The following is a 23,008-nucleotide window of genomic DNA, read 5'->3' on the forward strand; positions in this document are numbered from 1 at the left end:
CAATGAGAGTCCTGTCTCAAAAAAACCAAGATGGTTGGCTCTTATGGTATGTCACCTGAGGCTGACCTCTGGTCTCCATGAACAAGTGCACATAAGTATTTGCACACTTGGGTTCGTGCATGCATGCGCTCATGTGCACACAGACACAGGCCACACACAGAGGCACTCACGCACACACACATGTACATACACTGAATCTAAGATACCAGGGCGGGGTGAGCTCAGCAATCCCCAGGGCCGCCAATCATCTTAGGCTATTTAACATTTACTTGAACAGTGACTGATCATAAATATTCTGTAAATTGGGGATACATTAATCAATTAGTCAATATCTCCATATATGCCCATCCACTGTGTCAAGGCACTGGGTAATTTAAATGGTAATTCTATTCATATAATTTATCTTTCCCTGGTTGGTATATCAAACAACTTGAGAGGGTATTGAATGCCTGTATTCTAATTTATCTTTTCTTTTTCGTGAATTATGGCTTCGTTCAACAGGGAAAATTTAAGGACTGTGAAGACAGCTTTTTTTCCCTCCTCTGACGAGACTAAGGAAATGGACTTCGAGTTGCCTGTGCCCTCTGACTCCTTGTCCCCATGTCTGGGTACTTGACATGGTGGGGACTGAACATCTTCACAGACGCTGCTTTTACATCTCAGTGATATCCTGATACTGAGTGGGAGTGACCATAAATCACAAGATTATATCCTCCTAAATGCAAAGTAAAGAGTCTCCTATTGTCCTCTTGCTTACTTGAGCCCCACCGGGTGCTGACTCCCCAGGAAGAGTTCCTGAGGAAGTCTGAAGAAAGAGAGGCAGCGATCTTCATCAGCAGGGGCTGAATAACTCCCCAAACTCCTGTGAACACACTTCCAGAATCCCTCCCGAGGCTTGGCTGGGGTCTGTATAGGAGAGGGCTGTACCTCAGTTTCATATTGCCATGGTAACAAACCACCACAAATCTAACTGTTTAAGCGATTGCAGTAGTCATTTTATACACCAGGAAGGCCAGCAGCCACAGAGTTTCCACCCAGCTAAACTTCAAGTGCTACGTTGCTTTTAGAGGGTCTTCAGGACTCAGTCTCCCTAACTTACTCAGCTTCTAAAGCACCCTCTGTCCCTCAGCTTGTAGCCATTCCTCCATGTGCTGCCTTTGCTCTCCCCTGGATTTCATGCCAGCATCTTCTCTAACTTTCCCCCCTTATTTTACAACACCCCTGTGCTTTCATGGGACACACTTAGATCCTCCAGAATGATCTCCTCATCTTGGGATCTTTGTTTGGATGCTCACTCCTGCAGAGCCCCCTTTCCCTGGAGTGACATCTCGAGTCACCCAGGAGGTGCCTTGGGTGGGCCTGGAGAGCATCACCTCGGTTACATTAACTGAAGGAGGACGATCCATCCTATGTGGGTGACATGGCCCCGCCTGTGACCTTGGCTTGTGTAAACAGAGAAGGGAACTGAGCAGAGGCAGGCATCTCTTGCTGTCCACTTCCTGACTGTGGATACACTCTGACCAGCTGCCTCAAGCTTTTATGGCCATGGCTCCTGTGAAGAGATGGACTGTGTCCTGAACTACGAGCTGAAATAAGCCTTTTATCTCACGGGCTTTCTCTGTCACCTTACTTTATCACGGCAACAGAAGAAGAAGAAGAAGCTAAGACACATGGCAAAGTTGCATGTGTGTAGGTTCTGGGGACTGTGGGGAGGTGGACATTTAAAGGCTGCCATCTTGTTTATTACGAGTGCCTTATCTTAGACTTTACTCTGATCAGGAAAATGTCCCTCTTTGTCTTTGTCACCACAGATACATTTGGTCATAAGTTCTGACTGTAAAAATCGCAACTGGGATAAGATAATGAAATAAAGCCTTTTTCATTGAGGAAAGACAGCAGCGATGTGCTTGGATAAACAGTTATTCTGAGACTCAATATTTATTCTTCAGAGTTAAAGGCCACGTGTGCAGCCTGTGGTAGTAGCAAAGGATCCATCTGTGTGGCCAACTTACATCTTTACCCTTGAACTTCCACAAGAGTGTGGATGAGTGGGCTGTATTCGGAATATTTGCTTAGCGGTTCTCCACACTATCGGCACAGTCTAATCACCACAGGGACATTAAAATCACCTGTGCCCACTCACAGCCGATTCAAAGTTGTACTACAGCAGAGCATTAGTGGCTGTGTCTTTGCTGCTCCAGGGATCTAGATGCATAACCAGGGCTGGGTGGAGAATGTCGTGTTAGATCTGAGCCAGGCAATGAACAGAGGGTTGCTCCGGGCAGGATTTTCAATGTCTCCTTCTCATTGGGGGACATAGAAGTCTAGGCTGTGCTGATTAAGCCTTGCTACCTGGCCTCAGAAAATGCAGAAGACTTTAAAAAATACTAATGGGGGGGCCCTGATCCAAAGAACACAACCCTCTAGTCAGAACCAGTTCTCTGTGCAGAAAGAGATGTGTTCAGAATGGGGTGGTGTTTTTTAAAAACACTCAGGACTTGCAAAGGTAGAGGTCCATCCTAAGGCAGGATTGGCAGTGCTCGCCTTTAATCCAGCTCTCGGGAGGCAAAGACAGACAGACCTCTGTGAGTTAAGGCAGCCTGGTCGAGACCCTGTATCCGTGCTCCAGACTTTTTTGTTTCTTGTAGTACTACATATGGACCAGGAAAGGGAGACGAGCTCCTGAAAAGGGAAGTTCCCACAGGTCTCTCACCAGCAGTGAATCAGGGTTCCTGGGTTCTCAGTCAGAACCACAGACCCAGCAAACCACTGAACACCATACTATAACACACATTCATCGGCACCAGGGTTAGATCGATCTCTGTCCCCCAGCACTTTGAAACACTTAAGCCACAAGGAAATATATGGGCTAGGCAGAATCTTTTTTTTTTTTCAAAACTGAGGAAAGTCAAAGCCAAGAGAAAAACATTTTCTTCCAAGAACCAGCACAACTAAAAAGTGTCACAAGCCAAACTTTCAAAAAATAAACATCTTGCAACTTGATTTTTTTTTTTTTTTTTTAGTTAGATGGATGTAGCTAAAAGCCTGGAAAGGAGAAGATTGTTTTTCTTTGCCGTGCCAGAACTGTCTAGAACCATCCAGGCTTTCACCCAGAGGAAATGAGCATCCCACAGGAACACAGATAGTGTCTAGCACTCATTTACATCCCCCCCTACAGCTGCACAGTAGCCAAACCCTGCAAATCCTGCTCAGGTGACTGAAACGCTGGGCCGTGGGAGTACAAAACTACGTGTTGATAAGATAAAATATTTGTTCCAGGAGCTGCCTTATGCAGCTGTACCAGCTGCACAGGGGGGTGATGGTTTAGAAAGGACTGTTGGAGGATCAATAACCAACCACCGGCTGCCAAAAACCCACTTGCTACCAAATCTGCTGGCCTGGGGTTAACCCCCGGGGTTGTTAAGTCTGGGCACAGAAAAAGCTAAAGATTCTCACTGGTCCCCCAAAGCCTGGGGGTGACTGCTCAGTCCACAGAGTGGGCAGCTCAGACCATTCCAGTCCTCTGCATTGTTAGAGGGCTCACTTCACTCCAAAGGGTGAGGCTGAGCTCACTCTAGGGACCCCAACAGAATTGGAAATTTACCTCTGAGAAGCCTTAACTCTCATCGTCATCTCAAAACACACTCCCAGTGATCATTACACAGAAGGAAAGACATTCTTCAGTCCTGCCTGAGCTCCCTGTGTCCTTTTGAAACATTGGTCTTTGCTTCCTTCCTACCTTTACAATACTGTGGCCTCACAGTCAAGGTGAAGCCAATGTCTGTTCACCCGAGAGTCAGAAGAGCATCAGCCTCTCACCGCTATTTCTACACAAGTGGACTGAGACATCCTCAGAACCCATGTTCCCGGCCAGGAAGAATTGGAACCTGACTGGCTTACAGGGGAAAATGGTTTGAGACTGAGAGGCAACAACTCCCCACCTATTTGTTGTAAGGCATTCAGAATGTGACCCTTAACAGTGACCACAGATGTTTTTTTTAAAGAACCCCAAAGATAAGCACTGCAAACCCATACTTTAGCCCACAGGGAAGGATTAAGAAACAGGGAAAACTAGCTTGGTTTTGTTGGTATGGTCCCCAAATGTGCATGTTGAAATTCAATCACCAGTGTGACAATATCCAAAGGTCAGGTCACGGAGGCCCCCTGGATGAGGGTCACCTCGCAGAAGAACGTGAGGGGCAAGTTCCTTCCTTCCTGCAGGTTCTTCAGCAATATGCAGATGGGGAGCGGAGAACACCCTGAACTAGACGCCATTGGTGTATCGGTCCTCCCGGCTTCCAGATCTGTGAGAAAGATGTGTTTGTTGATTCTCTTATATTAAAGAGAACGTTGTCGGTAAAGTACAATTGCACCTTAACCGAGTCTCATGGGGCACATATGAGACTCGAAAACACAGGTGTGGAATAACTGGTCACAGCTTTTTCTAAGTTAATGCAGCACGTTTTAATATTGTGTGACAGCGTAGCACACCTTTGCCTTGACACGTTTTTGGCTTGCGGAGGACAGGAAGGAGGTTATCCCAGAAGGAGAGGCTCTCTCTGCTGTCTCCCATAGCCACTTTCTCTGCCCGCCTGGTTGGCACTGCACACACTGCTCCTGAAGCAGGGGATCCAGGAAGGTCCGGGTGCTCCGGGCACTGCGGGTTGTGTGAGCGTCTCCCATTTTCGTCTGGTAGGGTGCTTTACTTCAGTGCTTTCTTACCAAAGCCTGAAACCCATTTGTTTTCCCACAAATTTAGATCACGAGTTTTCTTTAACTTTGGGGATGATCGTAACCTCATCTCTAACTGGAATGTTTAACATAGAATTGCCTCATTGCTCTCAGGAGGATGCTCCCAGCTGTAAGCTCCTGCAGCACACTAGCCGGACCCCACTGAAGCAGCGGGAGACGCGTGGGCTATGCCCATCCCACAGGCAAAGCACACCCTGCCTCCTCCACAGGAGTCCACTGGCTCAGACAATGGCTGGCTACAGTTAATCAGCTTCCTTTTCTTTTAAACTCCGATTATGCCTTGGTGAAATTTTCAAATTCAAGTTTACTTATGGTAGTTATTTTGGAATGTAGACCTCAGCTTTGACGAACGCAGCAGGGTGTGGTAGTATACACCTCTAGTGTCAGCACTGGGAGGCAGAGGCAGGTGGACTTCTGTGAGTACCATGTCAGAATGATCTGTTCAGTGAGTTCCAGGTCATTCAGGGCGACATCATGAGACTCAGTCTAAAATTAAAACAACGACAACAACAACCCTAGCTCTAGAAGTGCTATTGGATAATAGAATGTAGTTATGTCAGGAGAAATGGCCGAGGGGAACCTCTTTTACAGGTACACTTATCTCTCAGGGCTCCACGGGGCCTAAAATCCATGGTGGTCACATCCTTTGTGGAAAATCACACGTCATTGCATGAAACCTTCACTTAGTGTTCCCATACATTAAACGCCCTCTGGATCACACATTATACCCAATACAAAGCAAGCCTGATTGAAAAGCCCACTGCACCGTATTTAGAGAGCAATGCTGAAAAAGCAAAGTCTATACTTGTTCAGGACCTGTTCAGCCTCGATGGATGAAGGTGGAGAAGCGGCTGAATCTGTGGATCCAGCATGGAGGGAGAGAAGGTGTTTGCCAGGCATGCCCGAAGCCCCGTGGCACCCCTTGAGAGCTGCTGAGAGTGTAAGCTGTAGCCTACCTTATAAATACTCTTTGTTGACTGCTGACTTCTCCAGTGCCGAGATGGCTCCATTGTGGAAGGGAGTCTCCGTAGAGCTGGGATTCAGTTCCAGGACCGGTGGGGGCTCACAGCTCTCGTGGGCCTGCAGCAGGGCTGGCCACCCCAGCAGTTGGAATTCAGACTCACCAACCAATGACCACTATTTTGATTCTGAAGGAAGTCAAACTTCCAAACTCTTAGATGCTGGGGGTTTCCTACTTCTGGCTTTGTCCTCTTCAATTAAGGGGCATGTGCTATATGCAGGTGGGCATGGATGCTCAGGTGGAAACCGCAGACAGAGCCTCTATTTACTGCCTTGGTGTGGTATGCACTGTTTCATTTTATCCTCTACAGACTCCCCTGATTTTAACTTAAAACTATACGTGCTTTGTTTGAGACAGGGACTTGCTGTGTTGCCCAGGCTGGCCTTGAACTAGTGACCTTCCTGCCTGAATCTTGTGAGTGCTGGAGTTTCAGACAAGCACCACACCCCCAGCCTTGACCTGAAGCTCCAGGGAGAGTAGCTTGGCTCATTTCCTAAGCACTGCTCTCTTCCCCATCACTGATGCTTCCTTCCCTGTTGCTAGAGGGTCCCCTCCCCTGCCCGCTCTCCTCTGTCTTCTAGGTCTCTCTTCTTGGAGCTGGCCCGATGGCTCCCAACTGCCCTTGGTGCATGGTCTACCTTACACTTTTGACATCAATTACACATTCCCTGGGCTGACTTACTCTCATATGTCAAATTGAAACATAAAATGGACATCAGACAATTTTTTTAAGGCTATAGAAGCTGCAATCACATAGTGTTCCTCTTCTAACCCCAATACAATTCCTGTGTTCCCACTGTCTGAGACGGTCCCTTATGCTGTTTGGGATGGATGGATCCTGACTAATCTTAAGTTGGTGCGAGAGTCGATAAGCTTCCAATTGACTCTGATGGTGATCCCAACACACTAATCCACCCCGTGTGTGTGTGTGTGTGTGTGTGTGTGTGTGTGTGTGTAGGGGGTAACACAGAATATCTCTGCAGAGATCCCACCACAGCCTAAAGCACAAACTCCAATCTTTAATGGCCGGAAGTTATGGTTATAGGCATTGTTTATGGATATTAGAGGACCTGCAGATTCCACACTTCAAAAAAGTGAACACAATTTTCATGAGCAAACTCTGTATTCATCAGATTTCATATACATTTCATAATTAGCTCAGAAGCAAACAGTAGTTTTTTTTCATACTTATTTCCCCACTTAGTGTGTTCTTAAGTCTATACATAATTATGTTGATCACTATGGTATACTTGAAGCCGTTTAAGGAAAAATATTGTAGGGAAAAATACACATTTGTAAAGCTAAGAGATTTATACTTGTTATCAGCACAGGGCTATTGATTTCCAAAAGAAAAATATTCAAGTTGTCGTGATGATTGTTGGGTAGAATTCAGTTTTATTTATTTTTATTATGTGTATGTGTGGGTGCCAAGAGAGGGCCTTGGATCCTCTGGAGCTAGAGTTACAGCTGGTTTCGAGTTACCATGTGGTTACAGGAATTTAGTCCTGTGCAAAAGTAGCAAGTGCTCTTAGCCATTTCTCCAGGACCAGTGCCCAATCTTCCGGTAGTGGACTAGGATCACACAGTGGAGGGACTTAGACCAGGGCAGCCGGTACTTTGCGGTCATCTGTGTTAGTAGACTAAGGAGTAAGTGAGGATGTGGACCAGAATTTTACAACCTCTTTTTGCTCTCTGTAAGACACACACACCCCCCCACCCCCCCCACCCCCCGCCGAGGACTGAACCCAGAGCCTTTCGCTTGCTAGGCAAGTGCTCTACCACTGAGCTAAATCCCCAACCCCTCTTTTTGCTCTCTGAATAGGTCAAAGAAGCCATATTTCCCTGAGCTGGTAAATCTACTTCCGTGCCAAATGCATTCCTAGAATTTAGAGCAAGCTTTTTATCCCTGCAATACCAAAACATACAAAGGGCTTCACAGAGCCAGATACACATCTCTCTTAGAGGAAAAAAAATAAACCTCCCGTTGGTTGATTTGAACCTGCCCACCTGCCACCTGCCACTTAGGCCAACTCTATAGCTTTGTTCCCTACACCGTTTTAACCCTGAGAGTTACAGAGTGTAGAAGGTAGATTGATCAACAGAGGAGACCTCAATGTCAAAGAAAGAGAGAAGTCGAGAAATATCTAAATTGTGGGAAGCCATCTCCCACCCCACACGCTGGCACCGTAAAGACGAGACTCCTTCAGAGACCTTCTTCTGTTAGAGTGCCCCATACATAGTCACCTTCGGATTTCTTCATCTTGCCTTTTCTCAGAAAATTAAAATAGTCTTTCTGCTGGAAAATAGAGAGGTAGAGATGTAAACTAGAGAGAGAAATTTCCATAATAACAACAAGAAATCACTCGAGGAGTTTGAAATACTATCAAAAGAGAAGCCGAAGGTTGCGTCTGTTGAAGCAAGGGTTACTTTAAAAGGTACTCTTATCCTGCACTGGGGGTGCCCTTCTGTGGAGACCGAGGACAGCGCCCCCTGCTGGCTTGCTCAGGAAGCTCTCTAGGCTCTGGGGCGCCATCCAGGCTACATTAACTCCTGCCTGCCTTGTTCCTCCCTATCCTTTCAGAGCCCTGTGAATTTCAGTTCTTCACTTCACTTTCTTGTGCATAGAAACACAAACTTTTTAAAGTATCGTGTAAAGCACTTGAAGAACGTATTTGCTTTTAGTACTTAATGAGCTCTCAAAGCCTTATTTTACCAGTTGGCGTCTCTCACTGAACCCTAAGTGAGTCCCCGGCATCCCCCCGAGGGAGGGTCTGACTCCCCAGTGCCGGGATCACACGTGCACACTACCACTCCCAGTCTTTACACAGGCCTCATATTTGCACAGCAAGTGCATACGGACTGAACTAACATCTCAAACCCAACTAAACTAGACTCTGCGGCGGAGCCAGCCAGCCATCACTGATTCTGATGTGCAGCCAAGGCTGAGATCTTAGAGGCTGGCTATCAGAGTGCTGTGAAAAGGCATGAACTTAAACGCTGGTCTGAAAATCTCTACAGTTTGCAGATAAGGAAACTATAGACATGTACTGGGTCTCACTAGGGTACTGGCGATAAAGCTGACTTTCAAGGCTCTCACCCCAGTTCTGCTACACCTGTCCTTATGGTAAACACCAAGGATCAGCCACGTAGGTCACACGCCAGGATTACCTGGCATGCCCTTAGGGTTTGGGTCTGTCTGAACACAGGGCGGAAGTGACAGGTTAATTAACCAGAGGACTATTATAAAAAAAGAAAGGTTTGTGTATAAAGTTTCTTTTTACATTAAAAATTATTTATTGGGACTGGAGAGATGGCTCAGTGGTTAAGAGCACTGATTGCTCTTTCAGAGGTCCTGAGTTCAATTCCCAGCAACCACATGGTGGCTCACAACCATCTGCAATGGGATCTGATGCCCTTTTCTGGTGTGTCTGAAGACAGTTGCAGTGTACTTATATATAATAAATAAATAAATCTTTAAAACAATTATCTATTTTTAGTGTATGTGGGGGGGGGCACCAAGCTCACATGTGGAAGTCAGGGAAAAACTTTGGGGAGTCAGTTCTCTGCTTCCCCCTCGTCTCTGCCTCATTGTGTGCTCAGGCAAGGTGGCCCTCAGGTTTCTGAGCAGTTCTCCTTTCTCTGCCTCCCATCTCATGGTGAATGTTGGGGCCACTACATCAGCCTTTTCCTTTGGGTCCCCAGGGGTCAAACTTGAATCTCAGCCATGAGCGACATTTTCCTGCCTCTTCCAGCCAGCCTGGTTGTGAACTATTGTTAGTGTTGTTATCGTTGTTATTACTAATAATTTCTCTGTGCACGAACATATAGAGGTCAAAGGCTAGCTTTCACCCATCAGTTTTCTCCTTCACTGTGGGACCCAGGGACTGAACCCAGGGTACAAGGCTGGAGCGGCAGGTACTCTTAAATGGGACTGTCTCACCACAAGCACTGTGCTGTTTCCTGAGCTCGTTTATTGAAGGAAAGCATCTTCTGTATTTACGTATTTTAAGGGTCACTTATATGCCCACCAGACACAGGTGCTAAGCCAATAGTAACCCCATTAAAATGCTACTCACAGGGTGTCTTTATCTCATTTGCCTACACTGGAATTTGGACATAGAAAGAAGGGTTGGTGGGATAATTACAGGAACGGTTCTGGGTACAGAAGCCCTGCTTTTTTCCACCATTGATTACTGTTCAACTTTTGTTTGGGCACTTGATCTCTCTGCGTCTAGTTTCCTCAGTAGATTTGCAGCCTGTAAGAGGATGAGAGTATTAACTTACAGAAAAGTGCACACGAAGGTCGACTGCTACTTAACAGCATTCCCCGCCAAGCATCTTCCCTGCACCACAGAGCTAACATGCAAGAGAACTTACAAACATAAACGTGGCTTTGTGCTTCAGAAAACCTGCGAGACTGGAATGCACAGATAACCCAAAATCTCTTCAATAGAAAGAGGATTTTCTGTGAGTGCTCGAGATGAGGAAAATCACAGGAATTTTCTCCCTTGTCCTAAGCCCAGCTGAAGCAGCTGTAGAAACAGGCAGTCTGGGACCGACCCTCTTGCACCCCATCTACGTAGGGGTTTCTTTTTTTTTTTACATAGGGGTTTCTAAGAAGCAGGCAGCTATCTAACTTAGGCTTCAATGCCAATGACTTTGCTTAAAGGAGAGTGGGGGAATGTTATACAGTATATTACAGCACATCAATGATCTCACTTTACTCACAGACCTGGCTGGGTTGGCCCGGGTGCTTTTTACTTCTGCCTTGATCTGGAACCTCGATCTGCTAAATAAGTTAGCAAAATGTCAGCGCAGCCCAGAGAAGCAAGCACATAAATAATCATTAATTGACATGTCTCCCTCTCCACAGTCATCCCCTGATGATCCTTCAGTTGTCAGTCATAGGGCACGGCTGCCTGTCTTCTACACACCTGCCTGGCACCTGTACACCTGCCTGGCATGACACCTGCCTAGTAACTGCACACCTGCCTGGTACCTGCACACATGCCTGGCACCTGCACACCTGCCTGGCACCTGCACACCTGCCTGGCACCTGCACACCTGCCTGGCACCTGCACACATGCCTGGCATGACACCTGCACACATGCCTGGCACCTGCACACCTGCCAGGCATGACACCTGTATATGTGCCTGGCATGTGCACAACTGCCTTGCATCTCCACAACTGCCTCATATCTGCTTGCCTGCCCTTCCTGTGGCAGGATTGAAGTCACCAAAGTGACAGTAAGCTTCAGATCTAACACTGGTGGCTGCCTGTGGATCCTGTAATTTAACACAGCTTTTAAAAGGATTTCAAAGAAAACAAAATGTCCTTCTAGATCCTGAGATCATCTATGCAGCTCTGATGAATTCACTGAAATAAAGCTAGGTGGAGTTTTGGGCAGTCAAAAGGCACAATTAATCAAAACAGAACCAGAGTAAAGCTTTGTGCTGGGCCTTGAGTGCATAAAGTTCAGCAGTTAGGGACCCAGAGGAGGGAAGTGACAACCTGGGCTGATGACAGGGTTGATGATGATGATGATGATGATGATGATGACGATGACGACGGCGATGATGACAGTTATTGCATTGTTATTTGTAGATCTCACTCAGGGTCTTGAGCAAGGCATGTACTCTATGAATGGGTTAAATCCTGAACTGTTGTGGGATGTTCTTGTGCTGTTTGAATTCTGATGTTAATTCTGCTTCCTCAAGAGGGGTTGCCCCTGACAAGCTGTCGATCACATACTCAGGTGAACTCACATGAACATTTTCCACATTTTAACTGGTCTATAAAGGCTAGAACCTGTGATTGGGCAGTGGAGGGGAAAGGTGGGATGGGAGGTCTTTGAGAGTGGGGGCAGGTACAGGAGAACAAGAAGAGAGAGAGAGAGAGAGAGAGAGAGAGAGAGAGAGAGAGAGAGAGAGAGAGAGAGGATAAAGATGAGGAGGCGGAGGGGGAAGCCCAGATGGAGCAGAACCACATGGCCAGGAGAAACCACAAGTGGCGAGGGGCCTCATAGCTGGGGAATAAGTTAGTATAGTGATAGATCTGCCCGATCTAGGCACATAGCTTATAAATATGACAACTGAGTTGTGCGGTTTTTATACAGGCTCATTGGGTTGGAAATTACTACAACATTTGGTGCCCAATGTGGGGCTTAGGACTGAATAAACCTAAGATGACTCCCCCGCTCCCCATATAAATAACTCGGCTGTGCTCTAACCCTGCAGCAGGATGGAGATTAATCATCAAGTAAGGCTAAGGGGTTTACAGAGAACTAACTGAGAGGCTCTCACTCCAAGACCCAAGCAAACCACCACAACCAGAGGCAACACCCCAGCCCCACGCTGGGACTTAGTGTCAGTACCACAACACAGTTGGGGATCCTTGAACCTAAAGGACTAAGAACCCTGTGACATGACTGCCTGTGAAGACACGTATGTGAACCTTCCGAAGCCGTCTCACAGGCACAGCAGGCTGATCCAGGCCCCTTTGCCTAAGCATGCCTTTCCATGCTCACTTTCCCGTATCCCAGACATCTAAATAGGACACAAGACAGCCAGACCTGCTCTACCAACCTAGCACCCACACTGCTGGCTGGAACCCAGTAACCAGGGTGGCCCAGAAACAAACTGCAGTGTCCAAGTCAAACAGCAGAGGGAGACAAAGGTATAAGAAGCTCCAGATCAGATAATAAGAATTATAAACTGGATTATAGAGACAGACAGACAGACAGACAGATATGTGTGTATGTATATTAGATACTTAAAGATGAGAAACACAATACCTTTTTATAGGATGATATTTTGAATGGTTTGACTTGGATGTATTTAAAGGAAATTGACACCTTGTCCAGTTGTAATTATTACAATTTTGAGTAGCTTGATTTACTATGTCTTCTCAATGAAACAGGACAGTAGATAAAGAATAACGAGCCTTAGAAAAGGGGTTAGAGGAAACACTGGGACTAGAGGCACAGGAACTTATAGTCAAGATAAGAGACAGAGAGAGGAAAGTGAAGATTAGAGAAAACACTGGAAAAGATGCTAGAACAAAAGATGCAGAAGTTCATAGATCACTGAACAGCAAAGAGGTAGCAATAAAATTTGGAAGCAGCATCTAGAGGATAATTTACTTAAACTACAAAATCAAAATAAGATAGAGGCTACAGTATCAGAATTACAACAAAAAGAAAAATAGAATTATGGAAGCAGGGCCTACAACAGAAGACACAGGAATTTATAGAGCAGCACGAACAACAGAAAGAGAAATCTAAGACTTGGCAACATGATGGCCTAGAGGAAACATTAGAACTAAAGGCACAGGAATTTCTAGGTTAAGATAAGCAACAGAGAGAGGAGAATGAAGGTTGGAGACAGGAGCTGGAAAAGATGTAGAAGTTCATAGATCAGACTGAATAGCAATGAAATAGGGATAAAATTTTGAAGTAGAGCCTAGAGGAAAATTTACTAAAGCTAATAAATCACCATAAGGTAGATGGTACAATATCAGAATTATGGCATAAAAAATTAAAATTATGGAAGCAGGGCCTAGAAGAGAAGACACAGGAATTTATAGAGCAACATTAACAACAGAAAGAGAAATTTAAGACCTGGCAACATGGTCTAGAGGAAACACTGGAACTAAAGGTACAGGAATTATAGGTCAAGATAAACAACAGAGAGGGAAAGTGAAGGTTGGAGCTGGAAAGGATGTTCAAACAAAAATACAGAGGCTCACAGATCACACTGAGCGGCAGAGAGAGAATGAGGATTAGAAGCAAGGCTTAGAGAAAAATCTTTTAAAATCAATCAGTCAAAATAAAATAGAATTACAATATAAAGAAAAAGTTAAAACGTGGAAGCAGAACCTTGAACAGAGAGTACAGGAAGTTATGGAACCTGGAGTAGCAACAAAGAAGAGAAATGAAGCGTGGGAGGAACTTAAAATATCAATTAGGGAAAATACTCAGGTAGGGGCAGAAGATAAAATTAGAGAAAACCAACCAAAGGTTGTTAGAAAACAAACTTTAGTTTATCTATTCATATACAACGAAGACCCCCAGAGAGAGATTACATAGTGCTTCATTAACCTTAAATTTTTAAAATGCTAATGAACCAAAAACCATGGCTACTGAAAGACATTGGATTGTAGAAAAAAACTTCTGAACTAAACCAGCCTGTTTAAGTATGTTCTGACATCAGAATGGAAAACAGAAAATATGTTCTTCTAGGGGAGAAGTTATGCCACAGGAGAAGAAAAGCAATGGGTTCCTTCCAAGTTGAGAAAAATCAGACATGATAAAGGGAGACCCCTGAAGACCTCAGCTATGGACAAGTAGGAAATTGACAAGATAGGTGACGTATACGCAGAGACATGTATGTCCCTGTACACAGAGACCAGCTGGGACTTAAATGTCTACATAGAGCCAATAACACTTATTAGGCACAAAGTTCTCTGGACTTATTACTGCATACCATCCTTTAAGATGGCACAAAGGAAATTTATATTGAAGTTTGATTATGTGATCAATCGAACCTTTAAAGAAAGACACTTGTCTTTCTTTATCGATCTTCCTTAACTGCTCTGTTACCCTACATGCTCCCCATATGAATGTCTTTATAGGACTATGTGTTGCTTGCAGTGTTCATATGTTGCAGAATGGAAGAGGAGAAAGACAGCTCTGACAAGATTCACACTCTGGGATGCTGAGATTCTGGGACCTTCCATTCCAGCTCCTTGCTTGATCCTACCTCAAATACATCGAAGCTGTTTCCTCTAAAGACTTGCTTCCAGGACATTTCCAGAACAGCTAGCTCGCCTGTCAAACCTCTCAGACTGAACTTTCTCAGCACATAGAGACTGGAAGGCAAATGACCCCAGCCAGCCTTCCTTTAACAAACCAGTTTTTCTGTTTACCTCTGGGGCCCTAGAAGGGAATTCTCTGCCTCAATTCAGCTAGAAGCAAACAAAAGAAGATCGTTGTCCCAGCTCCTTAGGTTGGGGTGGATGGTTCTGGTTATTTCGTGAATTATAGATATGTTGTCGTTTAAGGAATAATTTGCAAATGTTGTAGCCTTGGACGGGGGGCAACTAGAGAACACAGACTCAGGGATTTCTACCTTTCTGTTCCTCTTTCCTCCTTTCTTAGGTAAAGGAGAAGGGGTGGAAAGGAAAAGGGGGGAGTGTATAGTAGTATTATAGAAATCAATAGGGACAAATAGGGAGAAGATATTAAATTTACTCTTAAGCAAAGTATTTTATAGCCATAATCATACATTGATAGAAATCTCTATATTTGAGACAAAATTAAAGTTATAATTTCTTACATTGGTTTAAGGTTTTTATTGCTATAAAATTTTGTAGATTGATGCAAAATTTAAAATTAATGTTGTTACCTTTAGATAGGCATTGTGTCTATGTAACTCATTTAGGAATACAGAGGCTTAGACCTAGTCCTTCTAATAGCTGCTATTATAAGCGCTTTAGGATGATTAAGTAATGCAAGCTAATGCAAGACAGTGAAACTCATGGTCATATTAGATTCTAATTTAGTTAATTACAACAATGTTTTCAAGATTATTCAAATAGTAAATAGCTAAGAATAATCAATGTTTGATAATTTAGCTATATATCTTCAAAAATATATAAAATATATTTTTAAAAATCTTCAAAGCATCAGAGATTCATAGAATCTGGCATCTAATATTATGTCATTACTGAAGATCAGTTGACTATGAGACATGTGTGCTCCTAACAGTACCCTCATTCCACTTCAAGGGAGATACTGAGCAGCATTACCTCCAGGTGAAGTTGTATTGATTGTGGCAAGGTAGCTACTGGGCAAGAATTGTCCTAATTCATCTACAGACAAAAATACTATTCAGAAAGGACAAACAGATGTGGATAGTTGACTGCTAAGCTCTGCCAAGTCAGAGTAAGCTAGTCTTTCGTAATTCCTGTTTCCCTTAAGGTTTGTCAGATAGTTCTGGGCCAGAAGGCTGCAGACAGATGCTTGAACATTATAAGAAATTAAAGGATTGTCCAGACAGTCAATTGTTTCTACAAATTGTATAGTTTTAGAAGCTATGTTTTGGACTTCCTACATTTTCGGTAATATTTAATTCCTTCTCAGATCTCTGGTGGGGTTGAAGACTAGTTATAGTCTCATAATTGAATTTATGTTGTTTAGCATTAAAGAAGATTTTGCAGATTTAGAAGGGTGGTAATAAAAATTAAAATCAACATAATTCAGGCACAGAATTGTAAACTTCATAAGTTAGGATAGATGGTAGAGTACTTTATCTAAATTGGCAAATATGATAGACTGGATATTAAGTACATATCATACTTTATAAGTAATTGTATGATTGTGTTCGATTTATATCTGAGTGAAAGAGCCCTTTAACTGGGCAAAACGGGGGAAATGCTGTGGAATGTTCTGATGCTGTTTGAATTCTGATGTTAATTCTGTTTCAAGAGGAGTTGCCCCTGACAAGCAGTCGATCACATACACAGGTGATCTCATGTGAATCTTCTCTCCATTTTAATTGATCAATAAAGGCTAGAGCCTGGGATTGGGCAGTGGCGGGAGGGAGTAGGGAAGAGAGGTCTTTGAGAGTGAGGAGAGAGAGAGAGAGAGAGAGAGAGAGAGAGAGAGAGAGAGAGAGAGAGAGAGAGAGGATGAAGAGGAGGGGAAAGCCGAGATGGAGCAGAACCACATGGCCAGGAGAAACCACAAGTAACAAGGGGTCTCATAGCTGGGGAATAAGTTAGCATAGTGATAGGTCTGCCCAATCTAGGCATATAGCTTACAGATGTAATAACTTGGTTGTGTGTTTTTTATACAGACTTATTGGGGTTGGAAATTACTACAACACTGAATTGTTAGTTTTACAGTTCTACTTATTTGTTTGTTTATTTTGTGTGTGATTTTATTTCTTTGTTTGGGGTGTGTGTGTGTGTGTGTGTGTGTGTGTGTGTGTGTGTGTGTGCCATTCTATGCATATAGCCGTCAGAGGATAGACCCTAGGAATCAGTTCTCTCTTTCCAACATGCAGGTCCTAGGGTTGGAGCTCAAGTCACTAGGCTTGGCAGCAAGCACCTTTAACCACTGAGACATCTTGCTGACCTAAATATCCCTTAAGCAAATCAGGGTTTTACTGTTAACTTGGGCTGGTTTTATATTCTATATAATTCAAGTCAGCCTGAAACTTTCCACCCTCCTGCCTGAGATTACCAAACCCTGGGCTCATGTCTCTGCACCAGCACACCTGGGACTGCAGGCCTTTTCTAGAACTATCTGCATAGCATTTGATGGAGGGACTGCAGTGAGGGAGTCTGGGGTGGCTGCAGGAAGGGGGTGTATGACAACTGTAGCCTTCAACAGGGAGATATGAAGGCACAGATGGCAGGCAAGGACAGACTGGAGGGATACCTGTGCAACCTCTTTTCCCACTTGGTGACTCACGGGGAGCAGAGTCATAGAGCACCCAGAGGTTATGGGCGGGCACCAAGCAGGGGGAGAAGTGCCTGGCACCTCTAGTGAATGTAATCTAGCTAGTCAGGGGTTGGGGGCAGGCTTCTGGATTCTGCCTCAGGAGAAAGAAAAGAACTATTAAACAACCAGGGACTGTACACCCTAGCAAGGCAGTGCCTAGCCCTCCACTCTATTGAGTGCCTGAAGAACAGCTTTCGTCTCAGAGTCTCACATACTATGGCTCAGCCGATGAGAGCTGATCATGTTGCAGACCTGTGGTTGCCTTTGAGGCTCTGGTAAATGTAACTTTGAACAGGGTGTTTTGTTTCTCCAACTAAAACGGTTGGTTATTGCCAAAGGAGATGGGCAGAAGGAAAATGCAGGAGACTCTGGCAGCCTCGGGGTGATTGACAAAGTCTGCGAGAGATTTCTTAGAGTCCTCCTTAAGGATGGAAGTCATTCTCCATAGTCCCCAGGTCTAAGGACGAGCCAAGGCTGGTACTCAGACAGAGCACGAGAGGTGAGAGTTCACACTGAGGACAGAACAGCAGAAAGATCTCTCTTTACACTGTAGTGTCTCCGGGCTTCTTCAGGATGAGAGAGAAGCGGCGTCTGTTTTGTTTAGGACATTTGTTGTCCTGGTTGGCTTTGGGCTTGTCTGTCTGTCTGTCTGTCTGTCTGTCTGTCTGTTTGTAACTGCCAACCTAGCACAAACTGAGAAAGACATATCTGAAAAAGGAAATATTTCCATCAGACCAGCCCGTGGGACATTTTTTTGATTGATGGTTAATGTGGCAGGGTCCAGACCATTTTGTGCGGTGCCACCACTGCATGTGGTGGTCCCAGGGTGTATAGGAAAGCAAAGAAACAAGCCATGGGAGCAAACCAATATGGTCTCCGCTTCAGTCCCCCCACCTTCCCACCCCCGCTGTATTCTTGCCTCAACTTCCTTGCAGGATGGACTGTAAACTGTATGATGATGTTAACCCTTTCCTCCTTGGGCTATTTTTGGTCAGTGTTTTTATCACAGCAACAAAAACTCGGCTAAGATGTTTACTTTGTTTTCTGTTATATGCAGCTAAAATTTATCCTAACCCATACACTTTCTTTTAAAATAAAACATCTTTATAATTCTGTTCTGACTTTCCTCCCTCCTAAGCCTTCTCACTGTACTCATAAATAAAAATCAGCAAGTATTAGAGAAATTCACTGAGGTCTGTATGTGGGAGGAGAGAGAGCTTTAAGAATGCTATAATCTGTCCCCACCCACACATACACACACAACCTCTCTGGCTTATGATTAATATTGCCTTACAATGCTAAATATACAAGGCTAGAAAGATGGCTGAAAACACCTGTGGAATTCCCATCACCCATACGGAGGCTCACAAGCATCTGTAACTCCAATGCCAGGGTGTCCAGTGCTCTTTACTGACCTCCACAGGCACCAGACACACATGTGGCGCACATACATACGTGCATACAAGCAAAACACTCATATACATAAAACAAAGCAAATAAATCGTTTAATTTTCTAAATTATTTTGGGAGTGTGTGTTTATGTTATTCTTCACTGCAACTGTTTGACTCAGATTTTAATGATGTCTGTGGTGGTACAGATCTGTAATCCTGGCATCTGGAAAGTTGTTAACAGGCAGATAGCTTTAAGTTCAAATCTAGCCTGGAGTATACAGCCGGACTCTGCTGAACAAACAGACAAGCAAACAACAACAAGCAGACCTCATAAACATTTTAAGGCTTACTTTAGTTTTGCTTTGTGTATGTGGGTTATCTTTTCATACATATGCAGATGTGTGTGCCTGCGGAGGCCCAAGGTTGTCGTCCAGCCTTCCTTAGTACCTCTCCATTCTACGTGTGGAGACAGGGGCTCTCTCTGAACTTGGAGCTTGCTGTTGTAGCTTGCCTGGCTAGCCAGACGCTCTGAGGATTCCTGCCTCTGCCTTCTGTGCTGGGGTAACAGGAGGGTGGGCTGCCATGCCCAACCAGCTTCCATGGGGCCTGGAGAGTGGAATTCTCAGAGTCACCGGACTACTTCAAGCTGTTCTTTTGAAATAATTGCACAAACTAACAAGACATTAATAGATTTTGATTTGATATGGAATATCTTTACTCTCTGACCCCCTCTAAATGGGAAAACCCAGTATTTTGGGGGACTGGGTACTTTAATCTTGAGGCTCATTTGGTTAAAGTTCCCCAGTGTTTTCCCCTTTGCCCCAAATTCTTCAAGACTGTCAAAACCTCGGACTCAGGATCCCCTCACTAAATAGAGACCTGTGTGTGTGCCTTAGTCGACAGAGGAGGTCTCCGTGCGTTCTTCCAAGAATGTATTTGTCTAGAAAACAAGCAAATGTCACCACCTTACATTTACATGACCACTTTAAGCCAAAAGTGACTTTAGTCTGTGTTCCTCTGTGCAGAGGCCTGGCACTGAGCGCAAAAGGCTGGGCAGAGGTTAGCTCACACCAGGGCACCTTTTACTGAATGCTTTGTGGGGGAATTCAGCATGGAATGTGGTGTCTCTTTGAAGGCAATTTCTCTCCAAGAATCAAAATAGATCATAACAGATAAATAAAATAAATGAAGAATTTGTAGAAGGGACTGTTGTTGAATATTTTGATGGCTGGATCCATGTCTACTGGCTAAAGTGTTAATTCTGTTGTTCACTGAAGTAAATGGTAAATTTGAAGTGATGTGCTAAGGACAGGTGTGTGGTCTGGTTGGTTTCTATTGAGCCGCTCCTTAGCTAGTCGTTTCTTCTGCGCCTGCGGGCATGTCTTTCTTTTTAAAAAATCCTCCTTTAGTTAATTGCTTTTCTTTCCCCCTTTATAAATATATGATAATCAAAGCCTAAGAGAGAGGACTGTGCCTACAAGGGCAGATTTTATTACTCTGTTTTCAAAGCTCTTCTTTCATCGACTGCTCTCTGGTACAACTGAAACCATTACATCACCAGGAGGCAGAGAATTTATTCTCTTTGGAGAGATACTTTTAGATCCAGAAGAAAAGGAAATTAAGTCAAAGGACAATTGGTTTCTTAGAAGAAGAGCCATAAAGATTACTGTTAAAGACGCCGCCTGCCACATTCTTAATAAAGAATTAAGTATAAGTGAAAAACATTACAGGAAGTGTTCAAATGTTTTCTGTTGTCATTTTAAAGATCAGTGTATGAGCCTGAGATGGTTGAAATCACTTGGTCTTGCAGAGAACTGGGCTTCAGTCCCCAGCACCCACCTGGTGGTTCATAAACAAACTCCAGTCCTATGTAATTTGATGCCCTCTTTTGGCTTCCAGAGGCACCAGGCAGACACAGGACACACGTACATACATGTAGACAAACGACTCTCACACATAGAATAAAATGAATAAACCTTTTTAAGGATCGATGTAACCTTCTAAAGATATTAAATTTGCCAATACGCGTGTCCATCAGCCTGTCATATCTTGTTGAGAACGTGTTTGTACAGTAATCAGATAATCGGAGAAGTTAGGCTCTCAGGCTGTTCTCGTTTTGTTTTACAGCTTATGCACCAAACCTTTCAGGAAGTTACTAGGCCTTCAGTAGAATAGATAGACCAGATAATAAAGAAAACTTTGAGAAGAAAAACAAAAACTGCCCTGAGAGTTTTTCGTTCAGCAGCTTCTGGTAGCTTCCTATTTGGTAGACAGGAAGTCTGGGGAAAATACAGCTCCTTTCTCTGCTTTTCACCACGGCTTGTCAGTCTAACTGGCTGTTGGAGACAGATGTTCGTAAGAGCTGCTAAGACCCAGGCTCCCACCCTAACAACTCTGGTAGCAAAGTCAGAGTTACCTGCTGAGAGCAGTGGCTGCCTCCCGAGAGGACAGGGCCCACTAACCCTGGGACTTCAGAGGCGGATTTGGTCTCCACGTGTTGGCATACACAAAAAGATCTCAAATTCTTACCATTTCTGGGCTCTCCTCAGTGAGCTTTGCCATCTTCTCTGAGACCATCTTCTTCAGGCAGCTGCTCAGGAAGAAAGCCTAAGAAACCCAGAAATAGAGAACTCTCTTAGGCCAGGACGGTGGCGCATGCCTTCAAGCCCAGCACCGGGGAAGTGGAGACAGAAAGATTTCTGTGAGTTTGAGGCCAGCCTGGTCTACACAATGAGTTCCGGGCCAGCCAAGGCTTAAGACCCAGTCTCAAACAAACAAGCAAACAAGCAAACAAGCAAGCATCAGGTCCAGGGGAGATGCTCAGCCGTCAAGAGCACTGGCTGCTCTTTGGGATGATTCAGGTTTGAATCACAACACCCACATGGTGGCTCACAACCACCTGTGACTCCAGTTCCAAGGGATCTGATGCCCTCTTCTGGCCTCCCTGGGCCCTTCATGCACACACTACACAGACATACATTTACATACACTCAGACGAAACATCCGTACACATTTTAAAAAGTAATAAAAATAAACAAATCTTTAAAACAACAGAATCCTCCCTCAGCTCCAGAGGTCCTCCTCCTCCTCCATCTCCCCGCCCCGCCCCTCCCCCCTCCTTCCTCTTCTCCTCGAACTGTATAATAGAAACTAAAACTCACCAGAACATTTTAAAGAATTTCGTCCTTAACTTTTAGAAATTAGATTCAAGTGCTATTAGCAGGCAAACAAATGCTTTCTCAATTGCAGCAGTGTACTAAGAGAACATTTTAAAATGGAAGATCCCCATTTGACATCAGTGCAGCCATTTCTTAAGAGTAAAAACATTTTTACGTTGGCCTCTGCTTAGCTAGTCGTTAGACAATAGATCAGGAAGCACAGGGAGTACATCCCACCTACTCCCCAGGAAGCTAGCTGCCTACAAGAACAGGTGGTATAGCTTGTGCTACAGGCTGGAAAACATTTGTCAAGTCCGGTGTCCTTGGTACTGGCATGGCTGTGCTGATATAGCAATCTGTGGCCTTGTCCTGGGAACTCCAGGACTGGAAACATCTGACTGGTCAGATGTCCTTGGTACTGGAATGGCTGAGCTAATGAAGCTGTATTGACTATATAAACTATATGTGTCTGCTATCCGGGGCTCTTCACATCCTCCTGTGTGAGGACTGTGTCGAGCCCCAGTGCACTGGTATCCTGAATAAACCTCTTGCTTTTGCATCAGGAGACGTGAGTCTCGTGTGTTCGTGGGGTGGCGTCGTCCTCAGGATTGGAGCGAGAGTCTCCTCCATCTGAGGGTCTTTCAAAGACAGATGAGTATAACAGCCAGAACCTCATTCCTGGCCGTTTTCCTTGTTAACCCTGCTTCTGTCCCATGCTTCTGTTACGTAATGAGAAGGTTGTGTATCATAAGCAATAAGCAACACGCTACTTACACTAGTCATCAATAAGGAAATCTTCCATTTAATGATGCACTAATCATTGAGAGGCCTATCATTAGGCAAAACTAACTTGTCTATTGGGAAGAAGAAATTAAACCTTTTGCTTTGGGAGGTGAAGAGGTTAAGGCAGGGTTTCTCTGTGTAGCCCTGGCTGTCCTGAAACTCTTCAGACCAGGCCGGCCTTGAACTCTGCCTGCCTTTGCTTTCTAAGTGCGTATGCTATGTACCTGACTTACTGAAAACTTTAAAACACACTGTCCATCTTCACTTGTTTAATGCTGGTCTGCTGCCACAGCATCCCCGTAGCTTAGTCATCAGTGTCAATCACAGTGGGTCAGCTGCACATCTTCCAGGGGAGCAAGGGGTCCTTTTGTGTGCCCCGTGTGCCAGACGTAAGG

The 23,008-nt window shown here is 44.5% G+C and overlaps 1 protein-coding gene across 14 annotated transcripts in view; it reads right to left on the bottom strand.

Moving 5' to 3' along the window:
- Positions 1-2,862: 2,862 nt before the first annotated feature.
- Positions 2,863-23,008, bottom strand: part of Snx31 (sorting nexin 31) — a 60,547-nt gene continuing 40,401 nt past the window's right edge. For 3 of the 14 annotated variants that reach the window (XR_015624325.1, XR_015624324.1, XR_015624323.1), the window contains 4 exons: positions 21,202-21,279; positions 10,506-10,562; positions 5,709-8,069; positions 2,863-4,304 (listed from right to left, as the gene is read on the bottom strand). Coding sequence is in view for 11 of the 14 variants with exons in the window: in XM_087558504.1 (XP_087414630.1) it covers positions 7,977-8,069; positions 10,506-10,562; positions 21,202-21,279 (228 nt within the window). In the remaining 3 variants the exon portion in view is untranslated. Of the gene's footprint in view, positions 4,305-4,522; positions 8,070-10,505; positions 10,563-16,685; positions 19,279-21,201; positions 21,280-23,008 lie in introns of those variants that run through there. The other 11 variants (XM_087558501.1, XM_087558506.1, XM_087558509.1 and 8 more) reach the window with 6 other exon arrangements.

This window comes from Rattus norvegicus, chromosome 7 (assembly GCF_021556685.1).
Source record: "Rattus norvegicus strain SHRSP/BbbUtx chromosome 7, alternate assembly SHRSP_T2T, whole genome shotgun sequence".
NCBI lineage: Eukaryota > Metazoa > Chordata > Mammalia > Rodentia > Muridae > Rattus > Rattus norvegicus.